The 19626-nt window shown below is 43.7% G+C and overlaps 1 protein-coding gene across 1 annotated transcript in view; it reads right to left on the reverse strand.

Moving 5' to 3' along the window:
- Positions 1-342: 342 nt before the first annotated feature.
- htr2aa (5-hydroxytryptamine (serotonin) receptor 2A, genome duplicate a) overlaps positions 343-19626 on the reverse strand; it is a 130619-nt gene continuing 111335 nt past the window's right edge. Inside the window, exon 5 of the mRNA XM_030080265.1 lies at positions 343-1266. Coding sequence (XP_029936125.1) covers positions 401-1266 — 866 coding nt within the window. The 3' untranslated portion in view covers positions 343-400. The remainder of the gene's footprint in view (positions 1267-19626) is intronic.

A 19626-nucleotide genomic window follows, 5' to 3' on the forward strand; every position in this document is an offset into this window, starting at 1 on the left:
AAATCCAGTCCAATCCCTGCTGATCCACCAGAGGGTATTATGGGAGCTCGAGGCTGTCCTGACTCACGCTGAGGAGGAGGAGGAGGAGGACGGGGGTCGCCGGATGTCACCGGAGTCATGCATCCACAGAAAAAGTCATTGCGTGATGCATGTGACAATTTTAACCACAAGGTCCAAAGCTTCTTAGTACCAAAAAAACCAAACAGAACAAAAATCTCAAAGTCATGTCACTTTTTGCAGTTGCGGCATATGTCTGAATATGAAGATTCCCTTCTTGTTTTGTGTCTCAGAATCGCATGAGTGATTGTCACCAGGAGGCACTTCTTGAATCACAGGCCCTTCGCTTCGATGTGCAGTGTGACTGCTAACGTCTCATCTGAAGTGAAGGCTTTTACTCCGCTCACACACAGCTCTCGTCCTTGTCTGTGTGTCCTGGGCTTTTGTCCGGCTGGCGCTGATCCGTCTCCGCCCCGGGTAAAGAGAAGTCCTTCGCCCCGCCGCTGGGGTGCGCCGACCCGTTCCGCAGGTCCCCCACGTCGCCCAGGGGCAGCTGCGTGGAGGTGTAGGCGAGAGGCGGGATGGTGTTCACCAGTATGAGCTGGAGAGGCTTCTTCACCGGCTGGTACCGGCAGCGGACGTAGCGCGAGAACGCGGCGCGGTACGTCTTGTTGAACAGCGTGTAGACGAGCGGGTTGACGGCGGACGACAGGTAGCCGACCCAGACGAAAACGTTCAGCAGGCCTCCCATGAGCGCCGGGTCGCAGGCCGCCGGGTCGCACACCACCGCCAGCACGTTGGTGATGAAGAACGGGCACCACATGACCACGAAGAGGAAGAAGACCACGCCGAGGACTTTGGAGGCTTTCTGCTCGTTGCTGATGGACTGCATGGTGCGCCGGCCGAACAGCGAGCCCGACACGCTGCCGCGGCCGCCCAGCCCCCCGCCGCTGCCCCGCCCGCCGGCCTCGCGGCTGATCGAGCGTCTGAAGAGCTTCTCTGAGGAGAGCGAGGCCTGCGGCAAGAAGCCCAGGGTGAAAGTCGTGCTCCATTTGGGCCGCGGCACCAGCTGGTCCAAGCACATGGTGGCTTCGTTCTGCAGGGCGTTGATGGTCAGGAAGTAGGTGACCACCATGATGGTTAAGGGGATGAAGAAGGCCACGAAGGAGCCGACCAGCACGAAGCTGTCGTCCGTCAGCAGGCAGCTGCCATCTTTGAAGACCTTGGAGTGATCTCTGAGGCCCAGGACTGGGATCGGCATGGAGATTCCTGCAGAGAGCAAAAGGAAGAGAGACGAAGAGCAAAGAGACCAAAGAAGGAAAGGATGGAGGGTTAGAATAATTAGAGGACATCAACTGCTTGGACTCTGATTTCCCCTTAAATTTGCTTCAAAGCCTATAAAGACCTCTTTTTCCATATTGCACAACACTGTCACATCTATATTGTGTATCTGCTGGTGCAGTGCCCCTCTGAGGCTCCATCACACTGATGTGGAGTGAAAGACTCAAACCCGAGGTGATGTTTTATAGCTGCAGCGTCACATCAAGAAAATATAGACAGGTGGCAAGTAATAGTCTACAGGAAACCCCTATATGGCCCAAATGAAACCTAGCAACGTTGTTTCCTATGTTGTTTTTGATGATTAAAGTGTCATCTCTAGGCTTAGTGGATGAGATTAAGCTTTTCTGCATGTTGGGCAATTTGAGTTATTAGCATAATGAGTTAATTAAACTGGAAATTGCTATAATTTTGCTTCTAGTTAACTTTGGAAGATGATCTAAGAGTCTAAATCCATGTTTGTGATGTCCAGATATTCATCCATTACCACGGTGCAGTCATGCAACCTCTCCTCATTAACATAATTAGCATAAATTATGGACAAATTTGTTCAAAATCAGGATACGGCTCTATTTTTGCTCAGAGTGTATCTCTCTCCATAACTGAATCATGCAACCTTTCCTCATTAGCAGAATCTGGATCAACATCCACTTATTTCATATTATTTATTTTATTATTATTATTTTTAGCATCATTATTTTATTCCTGGCAAAGCTCTCCTTGTTAAACTCTGTTGACATTTGATCCCAGTACAAGATACTTAAGATTTAAAAAATACATGTGTATACATTCATATTACATTTACATATGTTAATGAAGGCTTTCATCCCAAAATACTGTTTCTATTTTTTATTTTTGCTCAGAGTTTCCAATATTCAACTGATCATATTATTTAATTATGTGAAATATATTTGATATCATCAAGTGTTAGTTTTGTAACCCGACGTTTTTTTTTTTTTTTTTTTTTTTTTTTTACTTTTTTTTTTCACTAAAAACCTCAGATTTCTGAGGATATAATTAATATTGAGCAGAGCTGAAGTGCTCAACATGAATTTTCTAAAAACTGGACCTGAACTCCTGACAAACGTTTCAACTAAATAAGTAATAAGAATATAATAATATAGTATAGCATAAGGATAAGATTAAATAAAAAGATTAAAGATAATGTAATTAAAATCAGAGAGCAAGAGCACAGCAAAAAACAGAAAAAGCTAAAAACAAAATAAATATGGCTCTAAAAAAGTGTGTTGACAACATGCAGGTGGTTTTTCTTTCATATACCTTCCATGACTTCATTATATTCTAACTCTAGACGAGACAGAGTCACTACAGAAATATTACAGGTGGCAGTGTGAATGTGTGTGTTGCAGTCACTACAGGAATACCAGAGAAATATTCCATGTTGATTTATCCCCATCAGCAGAGAACCCAACCCTCTCAGAGCCGCTGGAATAATCCAGTAATCTGAGCTGAAGGTGATCGGGTTCAGCTGCAATAATGTTCAGACATGAAATGTGTGTTACGTGATTGACGGTCGCATTAAAACGAGTCTCCTTTTGTTACGGACAATGACACAGACAACATGGTTGATTATTGACTGCGCAGTGCGGCTATTCGCCGGTAATCGCGGCATCAGGCGAGCCTACCTACTGGTTTACATATGCAACAATACATGTGTATTTGCTTAGCCCCCAATATTAGACGAGGGTGTTTTTTCAGGGCATTTTCAATGGAAAAAATATCGTCTTATACAGGGACGGTTTTTGCTATAGGCAGTGTGGGCAATCTACATGGGGGCGCACGAGAAAAAAAAAATCGCTAGTTTTCTAGACTGCCGTATTGACCCGCAATATGCCGCGGCACCATCAGTCGGCATCACGTGAGCCGGCCGCGGCACCGGCCGGTACCACGCCCACCCGGTCAGGTCTGCTGGATCTGACAGGTGAGCGGCCTGATGCCAACTGGTGCCGCAGCCGGCTCACCTGATGCCGCCTGATGGTGCCGCGGGGGCGGAGGGGGTTGGAGTAGTAACATGAAAGGGTGCAAGCCAGTAATTTCGCCTAGGGCGGCAACATAGGCAGAACCACCACTGGTCTTATATTCAGATGAATACGGTTATAGAAAACTGCTTTGCAGCGCTGATGATTTTTTTTTTTTTTTTTTTTGGCGCTCGTGCCGCCCCCCACGTGACATGACAGGCTGCCCGGTTCGTCCGTGCCTAAAACCGCTACTGGTGAGCATCCCATTGTATGTTGTAACTGTGAGGTTTTCTCTCTCTCTCTCTGAAATGGTTAGGTGTTACAGAGTGGGACAGTGAGATCCAATCACAGGTGAGATGCATGTTAACAGCAGGTGTGAACAGACGGGCTGACAGCACATGATGCAGGCAGATGTTAATACCAGCCTCTTACACTGCTGATCAGGATGCTAAACACATCACCAACACATCCTGCCAGGCATCTCACACACACACACACACACACACACACACACACACACACACACAAGAAAAAAACACACATCCTGGGCTGGTTTCTGTGAGTTTGCGGTGGCGGTCGGGGAGCAAATGTCAGGTGAGTCCCCTGACAGGAGCGGCGTCCCGGCTGCTCAGGTCTGCAGCTTCGCCTTCTTTCCTCAGGAAGTTTGGGGGAGAATTTTGCTCCTCAGTGTGTGTGTGTGTGTGTGTGTGTGTGTGTGTGTGTGTGTGTGTGTTTGTGTGTGTCACAGCGTGGGCGGAAAGTGAAGCGCTGCCTCCGCCTCTGCCTGTCAGCGCCGCACACTAAACACTCTCTCTCCTCGTTGGGTTGCCAGGTCTGTCCCTGAATCCCCGCATGTGGCACCATGGGATGTTGTATAAATACCTACACCATGTTTTAAGATAATTTTGCTAGATGCACCATTTTTTTTTTTTTTTACCTTCTCAGTGTTAGAAATGTTGTTTTTCTTCCACCGAGGTAAAAAAAAAAAAAAATGTGCCAGGAAGATGAGATAACAGGAGACAAGTGGGAACCACCTGCAGATTTTTATTTTTTACCTTCTTTGAAGAAAACACTGCAGAAAACTTTGCGACAACATGTGTTCATGACCTTCCTGCGTAGATTAAACTACTACATGTATTTTTATGTGAGGAACAGGAAAATTGCATCTAGAAGCAGAAGAAGTTTCACGGCAGAAACTGTGGTAGAAAAGCTCGTTTCATTAGTGTTTGTAGTGTAGACTGAGAGGTAAAAATGGAAAATATCTTCAACTTAACATGTTATTTAGTCTCATCCTCAGTGTTAAAAAAAAAAATCTGTTTTTTCTTTAAACAAGTAAAATAAATCTGCAAATCATATGAGATAATCCCACTTTGGAGAAAAATAAGATTTGAAGATCAGACTGAATGACTTAAATTTTACTACCTTCAAAGCACGAGTTAGTATATGAAAAAATAAACCAAAAACCCAGCAGTGGGATGAGATAATCCCACTGGTTTCCAGTGCAGTTTGACTTGTTTCAGTGTTGAAACGAGGCAGAATGAGGCAGATCAGCCTCCAGGATCCAGAAAACAACACTTGATTCAAGAAAATTCTCATTAGCATTGGAAACAAGTGGGATTATCTCATCCCACTGGCAGATTATTTGACCTCAAGCTTTCTAAGATCCAATATAAGACTGAACACCTCGTCTGATTTTACACTAACACGTCCAAAGTGGTTTCGTGACAGAGATGTTGTGATTTGACGAGACATCAGATTACAGAGGAAGGAAAGTGGAAATGAAGAATGCTGTGCTATCCTGAGCGGTTCAGCCATTTCCAACGTGAGCACTCGGCATCAGTTTGGTGTTAATAATAATAATAATAATGATAATAATAATAATAATGATGATACCGCAGTCTGCACCTAAACTCATCCCCCCAATGGGACCTGGGTGGGAGGAGATAAGCTGCACAATTTCCCCCCTGCGCCAAGCCTGCCCTACTTCATTACCCGTTCATCACACTGAGGAAGAACGGCATGAAAGAGGGGAAAGAGGGAAAAGGGAAAGAGAGGGAGTGTGTGTGTGTTTGAGAGAGAGAGAGAGAGAGAGAAGGCGAGGGTGGACAGATATTGTGCTGCACGTCTGGAGTCATGACATCCTCCAGCCCACCAGTTGCAGGCAGCATAATAGCCTTGGGGACCTTGGGAGTGCAACTGCTCTATCTCTGGCAGCCATTTTGGAGCTGGGAGATATATGTGTGTGTGTGTGTGTGTGTGTGTGTGTGTGTGTGTGTGTGTTGGAGTAGATAAACAGGTTGAATTGCTACATTAAACCTGTGCCGGCTGAAGGCAGGTCAGTCGTGTGATTTATCCGGGCATTAGCGTCGATCTGATGGGAGGACAGTATCATTTCGTTCGATTGGTGGAACACACACACACACACACACACACACACACACACACACACACACACACACACAGCAGGGAGGAGTGGCGGGTGTGTGTTTTTTGTACGTGAGTGTTTTCGCTCCTCCTCGACTCCTCTAGGCTGTTGTTGTTGTTGTGAATCACAGAGAGTCAGAGATGGACGATCCTCATTAAGTCTTCATGCTAAAAGACTGGAGAGAGGCTGGGCGGCGGCTGCGGCGGTGGCGTTGACGGCGGCGGCCTGGAGGCGGCGTGCTCTGCCTCCCAGCGCACGTTAAAGTCGACTTCAGTTCGGCCGAGTGGAGTTCGGTTTAGTTGACGCGTCTAAAAAAGTAACAAGTGCTGACATTTTCATATAAATAACTGTCTGTGAATGAGCGCTCTAACCCCTCCAGTCAGCATCCAGCTCATAAATCTTTTCCACAGTCTGTCATCAACACTCGATCCACGGAAAAGTGCAGTGTCATTCAAGTCGGAACGCCAACTCGGAGACTCTGGAAAGATCTGCCCAGCCCGAGTAAACACAGTTTTCATCAGTTTGTGACCCTGCGTCCTGTTTGTGCTGTGGAACGTGCAGCGCAAACACACAAACAACACAACGTACGTCCAGTGGTTTCCTGTTAGCTTAGCACAAAGACTTGAAGTCTATAGGAGTCATTAGCCGGGACTCATTTTTACCCATCAGTCTTGATTTTACTCTTCATGCTTTCTACTCGTCCTTCTCCACATGTCAGAAAGAAATGTCTTTCTCCTGCTCTACATTTCTCTGAAGTTATCTGGAGCTCCCCTGCAGAAGAAGCTTTGCCCCATGTCCTGATGCAACAGCAACAGGACATGGGGCCGCAGCATTAAAACACTTCTTACAGGGTAATGCAGCGCTAATTTAACTCTCTGAAGGGAGCTATTCTTCACAAGGAACTACTTTTTTTTACGGATAAAATTTTTTACAGAAGGAACATGTGGAATGCGGGACTTTTAATTTGAAGGGAGTGCTTGTCCTCTAAGGTGTTGCTGTCTTTGTTCTAATGATGTGGAACTTTTTCAAGTTATATAAAACAAACTGTGGCACACCTTTTCAGCTAGTGACCCATAAAACAAAGTGATGCCTCTTAGCGCCGCTTAAGATTCATAACGGTGAAAGATTAACACCAAATAATGATTTTTCATTACATTTCCAATTTCAGGCTGTTGCTCTTAGACATGCTCATGACTAGAAATTAGAAATAAGGTTTTTCTCAGATCACTAGATCATCTTGCGACCGCCTTATTTCCATTTTCCACTCTTCCAGATAGACACTGGAGAGTTTTTTTTTTTTTTTTTTTTTCATTTAAGATTTTCCAGGGATGGAATGGAGCCCAAGTTCTCTCGTATTGGACTGAATGAGTAAAAAGCATGGAACAGATTAGTGAACTTAATATCCTCAAATGAACTGTTCCTCGCAGCGACTACTCTTACCTTTCATCCTGAACCACATCTCTCTGAGAACACCAATGATTTTAATGGAGGAGTCAGCCTTGCTGGTCCCGCCAGTGGGTTCATCATTTATTCAGTCCTTATCTAAAATTAAAATTCTGGTTAAAATCCCATCAAATTCCCTGCTTATTTCCAGGGAAAGGTGTATAGAATGATGCACAAGACCAGAGGTGGAAGTAACTAATTGCATTTACTCATATTACTGTCATTAAGTAGCTTTTTGTGTACTTGTGTAGGTAATTCTTTTACTTTTCACTTCAGAACATTTTTGCTGAAGTACTGCAGTCAGATACCAGCAGAGGAACAGTACTTCTTCTGGAGGAGCAGTTTGTAGTACTCTGTCCATCACTACACAAGACAGCAAATCTTTTCTATTTGATGTGATTCTGCATCTATAAAGCAACAGCATCATGGCTTTGAATATTTCCCTCAATACAACCAGCAGAGACACAACATGGAGGAGATTCTGTCCTGTTTATGGAAAAAACATGTTTGTTTTTTTTTTTTTACGACTTTAAAGTGACTTTATGGGGACAGGAAAATTAACAGGAAAATCAGAGTTCAAGCGGTTAAAAATAAAGAATGTGAAGACTTTTTCCAACAGTTTTTGCCATCTGTCTTATATATGTTTGATCAAACGTTATCCATCCAGGTGGCACAGGTGATATGAAGGGTGGAGGGTGGATGGAGGGGTGGGGGGATGATAGCGGCGGCTCGCTCCGGCGCTGTGCACCTCCGATAAGCTGCCCAGCTTCCCTCCATCATCCCAGAAATCAAAGCAAGAGTTTTGTATTTTTTTTTGCCCTTTACCTTCGTGCATGTCTGCGCTCTACATGTGAAGAAACAAAAGGAGAGAGAGAGAGAAAAGACGGGACATGACGGGAGCCGGAGAGAAGATAAAAAGAGATGAAGTGAGAGGGAAAACAGAGAGGAGGGAGAAAAACTGGGAGTTAGAGCATGAGAGAGGGTTTCATCTCAAAATGCTATATATACTCTTATTCACATGCATCAATATAGATCCAACGCTGCTGCCGCCTGAAAGTGATCAGCCAATATTTCAGACACGAGACCTCGATCCCCACAACATGAAGACGTCTGACTCATGTCTTTTAATAGAAACTCATAAAGCGCTTTTCATTCCCAGGCGGCAATCATGGCAGAAAACTATTTTTCGGAAGGGGTGATTTTCTCGTAGAAAGTGAAGTTTGTAGGGAACGGTGAAGTTTTCCCGAGAGGGCAGAAACTGTTTCTGACTCCACTGAGGTGGTTTTGACACGAGCGACACGTCTCAGCTCCACGTGTTGAAATCTTGAACGACACAGATCGACCTGGCGGGGGAACGGCAGCGGCTTAACACGAGGTGACGTATTGAGAAAAAACAGTTTTTTTTCTCATGAATTTGTGTTTTTTTCTTGTATGTTTACAACTCCAACCTCAGAATTTTCAAAGTTTGTTTTTTTTTTACAAATAAAAAAATTTACAAATATAATCTAAGAGTTTTTTTTTCTCAGAATATTACCACCCCATCCATGAGGAGGAAGCTGAACTGTAAGGTTTCGGAGTGTGTCATCGATTCCTTGGGCTCCCAGCAGCCCACAGCTGACATGGCCAGTTTGTGTTTACCTGCTGGGAGCTGAGGAGGGAGGAAACACAGCACTGTGCGTGCCAGAGCCGCTGCCGCCGCCACCACCGCTGCCAGCATGAGGAACCGGCCAGAGATTTTACAGATGTGGGCTGCATGAGGCCAGAAGCAGCGCTCCGAGGCGGCCTGCTGCTTTATGTGCTGTTTATGAGCCTGAATACTGACAATTTACTGCTGTGATCAAGCTGCCAGCACACACACACACACACACACACACACACACACACACACACACACACACACACACACACACACACACACACACATTCCTGCTGGCTGCTGTTTGTTTCCAGACCCATGATGCTACACTGCAAAAAAAAAAACAAAAACAACAACAACAACAACAAAAAAAAAGGCTTGGCTTTTTAATCTCATAATCAGGACTTTTTCATTCTTTTTGTATGACTTTTCATCTCACAGTTTTGACTTTTTATCCATTTTTTTCTGTTAACTGGCAGAAATGGGTTTCCACACTGACCAACTTGTTAAAGTTGGAGATTTTTTTTTTTTTTTTTTTTTTGTATCAGTGTAGGATTATGTTTCTGGAAACAGATGTAGTCAACAGATCCATGTGCGTAAGTGAGATGACAACTAAATCACTGGCATTAAATTCTGAGGATTAAGGCTACCCCTACCTTTAACCCTTACCCTAAACCTAATCCTAACTCTAATCTAAACGGTGAAAATTGTCTTTTCTTACATTTTTTCTGCCTTCTCATATTTATTGCAAGGAAACTACCGTTATTGCTTCCACAAAAACATAAAACACTTCATTTTTCACCACCGTTTTACAGCAGCGCAGTTATCGCATATGCTGATGATGTTTTCTTCTATATTGACTTGTGTTGTAGCCAATAAGATTCAGTTATGTGATGATCATTCAGTCGACATACATCAAACTTGATGTTGTAACCAAGTTTGTTAGCTACTTGTTGCAGAGTAAGGCTTGCAGTAAACTTATATTATTGTTGAAATCTCACAGTCTGCAGGCGCCATTAAACTAATCTTTGACCTGGAAATCAGCTCATTTAAATCTAGATTAAGATAAACCGATGACTATTTCAGTCCATTACCCAGAAATTAAATGAGCAATCCTGGTTTAAAAAGACATTTTAGTCTAGGACTAGCCTTTATCCCTCTGTGGAAAACCACCCTTCACTTTGGTAAAGGATTTTTTAAAACTTTTCCACCACTGAAGTAAATACAAACAGATCTTATTTTTCCTCCCTTCACTTTTCCCTCTCAGATTTCCTCAGAGAGCCACGTCACAGCTACACTTTCTGCTAGTGCCAAACAATCTCAGGGAAAGAAAAAGAAAAATACTCCACTCAGGAAGAGTAATGACACTATTGCTTTCTATTTGTCGTGTCCATGCCAGCCTGCAGCTCAGCTCGCTGTGGAAATGGAGGGATAATAAGAGCGGAGTGGTGCAGCCTGAATTCAGCTCAGCGGGCAGATCATGACACCAGCACTGCCCGGATTAGGCCTTTAATTCCTGCCAGGGAAAATGTGAGCGCCCGGCGCTGAGAGACGCTTTGATCAAAGCGTCCACAGAACTGGCAAATGTCGGCATGGCGACAGCCAGCCAGCGCCGCCCCCCCCCCCCCCGGAGGCTGTCATTGTTTCAGGATGGAGGGGAAACAGCTGGCAGGCAGCGCCTCGGCCTCTTCCACATCTTCTGCTGTGTAATCCAGAACGCTGCAGGGTCACTGTCCCCATGCAACCACAACCAACCTCCATGTTAACAAGTCATTCAGCCTCGTCCTTTGGGCTCCAACCCTGTTCTCCTTCAAACAAGAGGAGATCATCCCACCTGTTTCCAGTGCAGTTTCACTTGTTCAGGATTTTTTTTTTTTTTTTTAGGAACAAGTATAAATATGTTTGAATAAGGCAGAATAAGCCACTAGGATCAAGAATAAATAATAACTATATATATTCAAAACAAAGCTACAAAGTGCTTTACAGTAAAACAATTAATATGAGTAATAAAAGTCAAAACTTCAGAAATACACATAAGAACAGATAAAATAATAAAAGAATAAAACAGCTACAGCAAATACCATCAATTAAGAAAAGGTGAGTTTTAGGAGGAGATTTAGATGAGGACACTCAATTCTGGAAACAAGTTGATCAGCATTGGAAACAAGTGGGATTATTTCATCCCACTGGCAAATTATTGACCTTTATTGAAGAAAAACAAGATTTTGAACTCTGAACTGAAGATGAGACTGAATGACTAAGGTTAGGTGCCAAGTGAGTGTTTGTTTGCAGTGACATCTTTCACAACCCAACAACATGGATTTAACATGGAGATTTTTTTTACATTGTTGACACTGATCAGTCACTTCTCTCCTATTTGTTTTTTGTTAATACTTTGTATGATGTTCGTACTCCAAAATACAAAAATACAGTTTCAAAAGCGTTTTAATTTAATTTAATTTAATTTAATTTTTAACCCCAGCCATATACAAAAAGCAAAATACACATATTTCAATGCTGTTAGAGGAAATACTGTATACGTGTGTGTCTGAAAAAATGTGTGTGTGTGTGTGTGTGTGTGTGTGTGTGTGTGCAGGCAGGCAGACGACTCAGTCTTTCCCAGTGGGACCGCTGCTGCAGCGGGATGTCCAGTAACTGGACAGAGACCAAGGAACACAGCAGCTGGCGTCTGTCTCTGCTGCTGCTAAACACACACACACACACACACACACACACACACACACATTCACACACCTCAGGTTGTGTTTTTATTCATTGAAACAACAACAACAGCGTGCTGCTAGGACAGATCTACCCTTGATATATCTCTGTGATATTAAGTGTTCTGCCAATAAAAAGGCAGCAGAGGAGAAGATATTCCTGTTAACAGACAGTAGCCTCACTAATCTGTTCCATGCCTTCACTCATTCACTCCAGTGTGAGAGAACCTGGGCTCCATTCCCTGGAAAATTTTTAAAAAACACTCCAGTGTCGATCTGGGAGAGTGGAAAATGGAAATACAGGGGTCGTGAGATGATCTAGCAATCTGCAAAAGTTTATGTCTAATGTGCAAATTTATTATCATGTGCTTTTTCAGCAGCATGACAGAAAGAAGAGAAACAGCCAGAATATGGAAAACACACTGCAGAAACTCTCCACGTCAGCAAGGCACTCAAGTTTCAACCTGCAGTGTTCAAATCTTGTTTTTCTTCAAACAAGGTCGAAAATCTACCAGTGGGATGAGATAATCCCACTCTAGTCCCACTCAGGTGGGATTAGTTGTACAGATGTCAGGTAATTTCGTGCATCACAGATGTCCTCAGTAGCTGTGTTTACATGGATCCTCATATTCAACTGATTATCAGAATAACCTCATGTGACCTCCTAAATTAGAAAAGAGCGTCTTGATCGGGTTCAGAGCGCTGCTGGAAACCTCTGATAATCTGTTCAACAGGAAAACATCAGTGCCTAATAACCATGTAAACTCTTAATCTGCTGGTTTCTCTCTGGCTGGAATAAATCTGTTCTTTTTAACCAGTATAACCACACCTGCAAACAGGTATTAACGGGGTCCAAGCCTCCCGCACGCGTCGGACCCTCAGGCCTGCAAGTCTGAGGCAAGTCTGAGGTGCAGAGCAGCGACGAAGAGAGACGAAGCTGTGATTACACCCCATGTCACAATAGGTCATTTCATATAGGAACATAAAAGCCAGAATTTAGCCTCACTTTAAGATGATATTCAGCCACCTTGCACGACCCAGCACAGCAAACAGCACCAATGGATTCCTTCTGTGGTCTAGTTTTGTATGAGATCCACTACAGCCTCTGACTGGTGATAAATTGGCCGGGGCCACCACCTGCCAGGAGTTCAAGGGCTAATCTGGCTGACAAATTCGAAATCAATTATTAAGAATATTTTTTCTTGTGAACCTGATTCTGGTACTTTATTCTCAGTGTTTTATTCTTATGTTGTAACTCTAACTGCTTGATATCCTGTTGGCTGGTTTCCACTTCAACATGCAGCACATCTGATGTTCTGCATGGAAAAGCTTCTTCTGCAGAGGAACCAGTGACTCCAGAACTGCAGATACATGCAGAGCAGGAGCAGGGAGATGGTTTCCCTCTGACATCTAGAAAGTCTCACTGGATGGAAACTCTCCAGTAAAGTGCCTGAGCCTGAAAGCTGAGCTGAAGTCCAGGCCTGACAGAGATGGACGGAGCACTTTTCTCCTCTGGTAATCATACAGTGTATAATAATAACACAGTACATTTGTAAAATCCTCCAGGGGTTTTTCAGTTTCTGCACAGTGGCTAACTCCGAGGCTGCACTAAAGTTTCAGAGGTTTTGGCTCATTCATCTTCATCTTGCTCTCTTACTGTTTTCATTTGGATTTCATTGTAGTCACTCTGTTTTTATTCTCAGCAACACAGTTGATATTTTCTCCTTTGTGCAAATAAAACCAAAGCTGAATCTACAGCAGTGAGCACAGAGGCTTTAGTGCTGAGCGCTGCAGATGTCTTCTCTTCTTCTGCGATGAAAAAGTGAACGCCCGTCATGCGGCGCTCTGTGGTGATGGAGGTTTGTGTTGGAGGAGGATTCAATATTTATCATGTTCATGTTCGACATGTGAGGCCAGATTCAGAACTGAAATTAAACTTTCATTGATTCTGCAGAGAACAGACTGCGCTCTGAGCTGTTTTTCACTTTCTCTCTGTCTCACACACACACACACACACACACACACACACATTCACATGAACACAGACGGCCTTGTGTCTCCCGCTGTGTTTTATTCTTTTTTCATTTAAAGGATCATCTCAGTAAATTTAAATGTTTTGTCTGTTCACTATAATTCCCCCACATTCTCCATGTCAGCAAACCTTTCAGCAAGTCATCTGCCGATCTCCTCCCAAAGTGAGCATTTTATTTATTTTAGAGCTGCCACATCATTTCTCCTCCCTTTCCTCCTCCGGTTTCCATTCATTCCTTGAACTTTCAGAGCCTTCACACTTTCTTCACTCCAGTTTTCCATCAGTGGAATAAAGTCCTCCACATGAGTTTTCCTAAAAGCAGCAGCACTGTTGTGTTTTCAGGACTTTTTCACACTGAAACACTCCCTCCTCCTCCTCTTCCGCCAGGGAAAATAGTCCCTGGGTAAACGTTTTGCTTTCCACAGCCAATTATCAGCTGTGTGGTTTCTGAATGTTGAGGACTTTGTTCGGCGCACAAGCAGAACATTATAAGGCGGCTGCTTCAACCACAAACTCACATTTTGACTCTGTGTTGTGAAATCCTTAGTTCCCCTGTAGGATTTGATAAAAGTTTGTTGACATAAATGTGGAAAAATGTGGTGAAATTGAAGAAATGAGGCCAAACTTTCAAAATCAGTGGAATGGTCCTTTAATGGCCAGTCTGTTATCATGTTATCCATGCAGAGTGTGTTATATATCAGTGGTAACATTACAAATGATTTCACTGTGGTTTAGCAGGTTTGTAGGAACCATTAATGGGCCCAGTATAGAGCCTTGTGGTACACCAAAGTTTACATTACAGTACTCTGACTTCGTATTATTGTGGAAGATGCAGTGTGTTCTCTTTTGTTAATGAGGAAAATAATTGATGGTAAGTGTTTTGCTTTCCACAGCCAATTATCAGCTGTGCGGTTTCTGAATGTTGAGGACTTTGTTCGCCGCAGAAGCAGAACATTATAAGGCGGCTGCTTCAACCACAAACTCACATTTTGATTCTATGTTATGAAATCTGGAGCTTCCTGTAGGATTTGATACAATGGTGACAGCAGAAACTAGACAAAGAAACAGCTCTAAAAGTAATTAATAGATCCGACTACCAAATCATCAATCAATTTACAATTTTAAATGTTTTTAGGTTTTCTTTGTCTTACTGTATCTTACAGCGAATGTGGCATACTCAGTTATTTCTCCATTAATAAGTTTAAATTTGTCATATGTGGGTCAGATTTTTAATGAGCACGATGTGTTGTTGTTGATGTTTGATTAAAAGTTGTGGCATCACCGGCACACACCAACACTGGGGTGTAAAGGCTTTGCTGCACTTTACATTTACTTTATTTTACATGTACAAGTGTTCCAGACAGCAGCTGATCCCAGCTCAGTGGAATCAGCATGGCGGTTGCATGTGCTCAGTTAATTATTAACAATAAAATCTTTTCTGTCTCACATTCACACACTCCTCACATGCTGCTGTCTTCCCCGGCATCCATCTATCTCTATTTCCCATTTGACCAGCTCATGTTTTTCTCTCCTCTCCTGATCATCTCCGCTCTCTCTCTCTCTGTCCCATATGTCGAAATCTCTCTCGCCTGTCTCCCCTCTTCCTTCTCTTTTCCCTGTTTCTACATCCCTCTGCACTCTAAACTCCCTTCTTCCCTCTCTCTCTCTCTTATTTCCACTTTCTTCACACTCTCTGCCTCCTCACATCGCAGAAGGAGGCGTGCTCGCTCTTCCGTTCACTCACACACATTAAATTTGTCCCTCACCGTCAACCGTAGAAATCGATGGCATGCTAAGAGGCTGGAGGCTAAATTAGCAAAGTGATGTCTGTGTTTCTCTGCAGAGAAACAGATCCACCTATCCGTCTTTCTCTCTCTTTCTTTTTCTTTCTTTATGTCTTTTGTCTGAGCGAGGCAAGGCATGAGTGTGTGTGTGTGTGTGTGTGTGTGTGTGTGTGTCAGATTGTAACAGGAGGGCAGGTTGAGAGATGCATGGTGTTTGGTGTACAAACACACGCACATTTGTGCCTAAACACATGAACATTTCAGCGTGGATTATGTAATTTTGGAGATCTCCCCCCCTCCCACACACACACACACACACACACATCGTGCAGTAATGTGTAAGTCCTGATGTCATGTCCAATCGGATCACAGCGTAGCCAGGCCTGCTCCTCTCCCGCAGGACGAATCCTCCGCTTGACGAGGCAGGTCGCACATTCAGAATATAAAAATATAAAAAAATAAAGTCTGATAAGAAGCTGAAATAATCTCATTGGGCTTGTGGGTGGCACAGCGGTACCCGACCTGCAGCCGGCACGCTGCGGCAGCAACATTCAGCTCCGTCGGATTGCATCATCTACTGAAGGTTTTTTTTTTTTTTTTTTTTTTGGATTAGCCTCAGCTTACACAGCTTAAAAAATCCAAATAAATAAATAAATAAATAATGGCGGAAGAAATGCAAATTGTGTGGCTGAGGGAAGGAAAGCCCAGGGGGCTGATAAAAACATCTCATCCCACAAGAGAAGAGAGAAGAAAGAGAAAGGAGATGCCAGATTCACTCTGAGGAGACGACTCACATTAAAACTCAGCAAACCAACAACCAGAACAACCAGAACAACCAGAACAACCAGAACAAGCAGACCGTCTGACCGAGGACACGCCGGCCTGTTCAACACCCTCTCTTCTGGTTTCCAGGCGTCTCAGTTTTCATTTCCATGTTGTGGAAACAGCAAAGTGTCTTGTGTCCCTCTGATGGTGCCCGATAATCCTTGTGTGTAAAACATATTTGGGTTTTGGCAAATGTGATAATTTTATTCACTTTTGTGATCATTGGGCCTGGTGGGAGGGGCTGTGTGTTTACAGGTGGACTGCGGGTCGCGGTGAGTCGGTCCTGACTGAATCACAGACGAGGAAACATCTTTTGCTTTTAGAGGTTGTATCTGTAGAGAGAGATTTGAGCTCTTGAAATCAAGTATATAGAGTATTTTGATTTTGGTTTTCTTTTTTTTGCAAGTTTTTGTGTAAATATCCTCTCTGTTTGCACCTTGGGAAGCCGCCACAATAAATCACTCCATCATATTCTCCAGCTGCGTCTGTGTTTTGTCCAATTTCTTGAGGAGTCTGAGGTTTATTTTAAACTCTGAAGCTGTGAGCCGTCTTCGCTGCTTCATGCTGGGTGTTTTGGCCTGCACTGTCACCAGACAGGCTGCATGTTCCACGGCTGCATCTTTATTTATAAAGCTCTCTGAAAAGAAAAATAACCTCAACTCCAGTAAAGGCTGCGTTTAAAGTTAGCATACATAAGCATAAAGTTAGCATAAAGTTCTATTAGCATTATCTGAAGGTATGAGAGAGAGTTTAGGTTCTGTGTCCTTTTTACCTGGAACATGTTCCAAAATAAAGGACCTTGTTACTCTGGTGAGTTTAATTCCCTTCTAAAGAAACTTTCTTAAACTTGGCTGACTCTTATACAGTAAGTTTGCTTTAAACTGTGATGTTTTCCTCCTGATTTTTCTTCGCATGGTGGTTGGTAAGCTCTGTTTAATCTGTGTGCTGCTGCCTGTTGAACTCTGAACAGAGATGTTGACTCCCCGTGCGTCCTCGCCCAGCTGAATCAAGGTGTAATAACAACAGGCGTGATATGTTTCTGTCTCACTTCAATCAAAAGGTCAGATTCTCCTTTGAAATATCGGCCATATCACCGACTCTCTGAAGACACGGTGAATTTCACTCGGACTGTGTGTGTGTGTGTGTGTGTGTGTGTTTGTTAGCGCTGGTTGAGAGTTGGACTGTTTCTGCAGTGAGGCTCATTTGCATAGGAAGGGGACCAGTTTTACACCAGATGCATGCATACCACCTCATTTAAATACAGTACAGGCCAAAAGTTTGGACACACCTTCTCATTCAATGCGTTTTCTTTATTTTCATGACTATTTACATTGTAGATTCTCACTGAAGGAATCAAAACTATGAATGAACACATGTGGAGTTATGTACTTATGTTAAGTACTGCTCTATAAATGCGCCCTTACTCTGTATTATTGTACTAAATGTCCTGTTGACATTCTGTTGTGTTATTATGATAATGTGATGATGTCATCACGCTGACGCACAGGTAGCGCGCTCCAGTCGTGTGTGCGGTTGAGAAGAAATGATGGACTGCGGAGCAGTCGTGTTCGTGCAATGTTATATGATGCACAATAAATATGCCAAGTGAAGGCTAAAGAGAGAATCCACTCCGTTCTACTTATTCTCCACCACGCAGAATGAGGAGTCACCGCTTCGCCGACTCTCTACAGGTTATGGGCCCAGGGGAAAAGTTTGGACACAAGCAAAAGTAAAGTTGGCTAGTATCGGAAGAAGTTACCGCGAAGTATTAACGTGGAACTCGTACTAGGCCACCAGAAAAACTACGTGTACCAGCTTGGAGATAAGTAGAAATATTAAGATTCTCGGAAGAAGTAAAACGTGAGTTGCGACACACATAACGCAAACGATAAAGAAGCTAACGAGCTAGCCTAACAAGTTAAAGTGTTTTAGCAAATTAGCAAAGAGGCTAGTTGACGCCTAGTAAAATTTGGCGCATGTCGGCGACGATGGCAAGTACAACCGCAGGAATCATTGCAGGACAACTTTTATTCGATGGTTCAGAAGAAAAATATGAACTATGGGAAACAAGATTCCTGGGCCACTTGCACATTCGCAAGCTAAAATGGACAATTTTGAATGAGCCCGCAGCCGACGCCAGCGCGGATCAACTGACGCAGGATGCCGCTAAGAATGCGGACTGTTATGCAGAGCTCATTAGACTGTTGGATGATAAGAGCCTGTCGCTGATCAGACATGATGCAGCTGATAACGGAAGGAAAGCCCTCAAAATGCTGAGAGAACATTATTCAAGTAAAAGCAAACCCAGAATTATAAGCTTGTACACATCGTTGACTAAGCTAAGCATGACAGAGAACGAGAGTGTTACAGACTATCTGATAAGAGCAGAGAACCTCATTACTGCTCTGAGGGATGCGGGTGAGACCATGAGTGATGGACTCACTATAGCCATGATGCTAAATGGCCTACCAGATTCTTTCAAGCCGCTAGCCGTGCATGTAACACAGAACGAAGATACAGTTACATTCACAGACTTCAAGAGAAGGCTACGGATCTATGAAGAGGCTGAGAAAATCAAACCAGCAGACTCTGCGGACAACGTGATGAAGACCTGTGTGAAGCCAGGCCGAGGCTCCACCAAGAAGCACACCAACAATAGAAAAGGTGAAGATGTTGCTGACCTGATATGCTACAAGTGTGGAACAAAAGGGCACAAGTCAAGAGGATGCTCCAGAAAGGTGTGGTGTGGCCACTGCAGGAGCAACACACACCAGGAGTCCATATGCAGGAAAAAGGGGACCCAAGATGGAGCAAGACGAGTCACAGAGGAAGAGACTGGCGACCAGGACCAGTTCTTCAAGGTCAAGCACGTGAAGGAGAGACCACCAGCCAACGTGAAAATGAAAGGTATCATGGTGGATGGGGGAGCTACATCCCATATCGTGAATGACATTGGGAAATTCAAGAACTTTGATGACTCATTCAAGCCTGGATCCCATTCAGTGGAATTGGCCGACGGGACAAAATGCAGCGGAATAGCACAACGCAGAGGAACAGCGGTGATCTACATACAAGACAGCACCGGACGACAGCAGACAGCGCAGCTGAGAGAGGCGCTGTACATACCGTCATACCCCCACAACATCTTTTCGGTGGCAAGAGCAACAAATGGAGGGGCAACCATCACCTTCATGAAAGAGAACAGTCACATGATTACCAAAGATGGTAGCAGGTTTGATATCCATGAGAGTGGTAACCTGTTTTACTTGCCAACTGTTGAAAAGAATGTTATTGATCAATGTAAACAATGTGTGTGTCATGATGTGCAAACTTGGCACGAGATTTTAGGTCATTGTAACTATGATGACGTACAAAACTTACAAGGTGTAGTGAAGGGCATGGAGATTAAGGGCAATGCGGTAAAACCAGCATTTTGTGAGATATGCA

Source organism: Myripristis murdjan, chromosome 21 (genome assembly GCF_902150065.1).
Source record: "Myripristis murdjan chromosome 21, fMyrMur1.1, whole genome shotgun sequence".
NCBI classification, from domain to species: domain Eukaryota; kingdom Metazoa; phylum Chordata; class Actinopteri; order Holocentriformes; family Holocentridae; genus Myripristis; species Myripristis murdjan.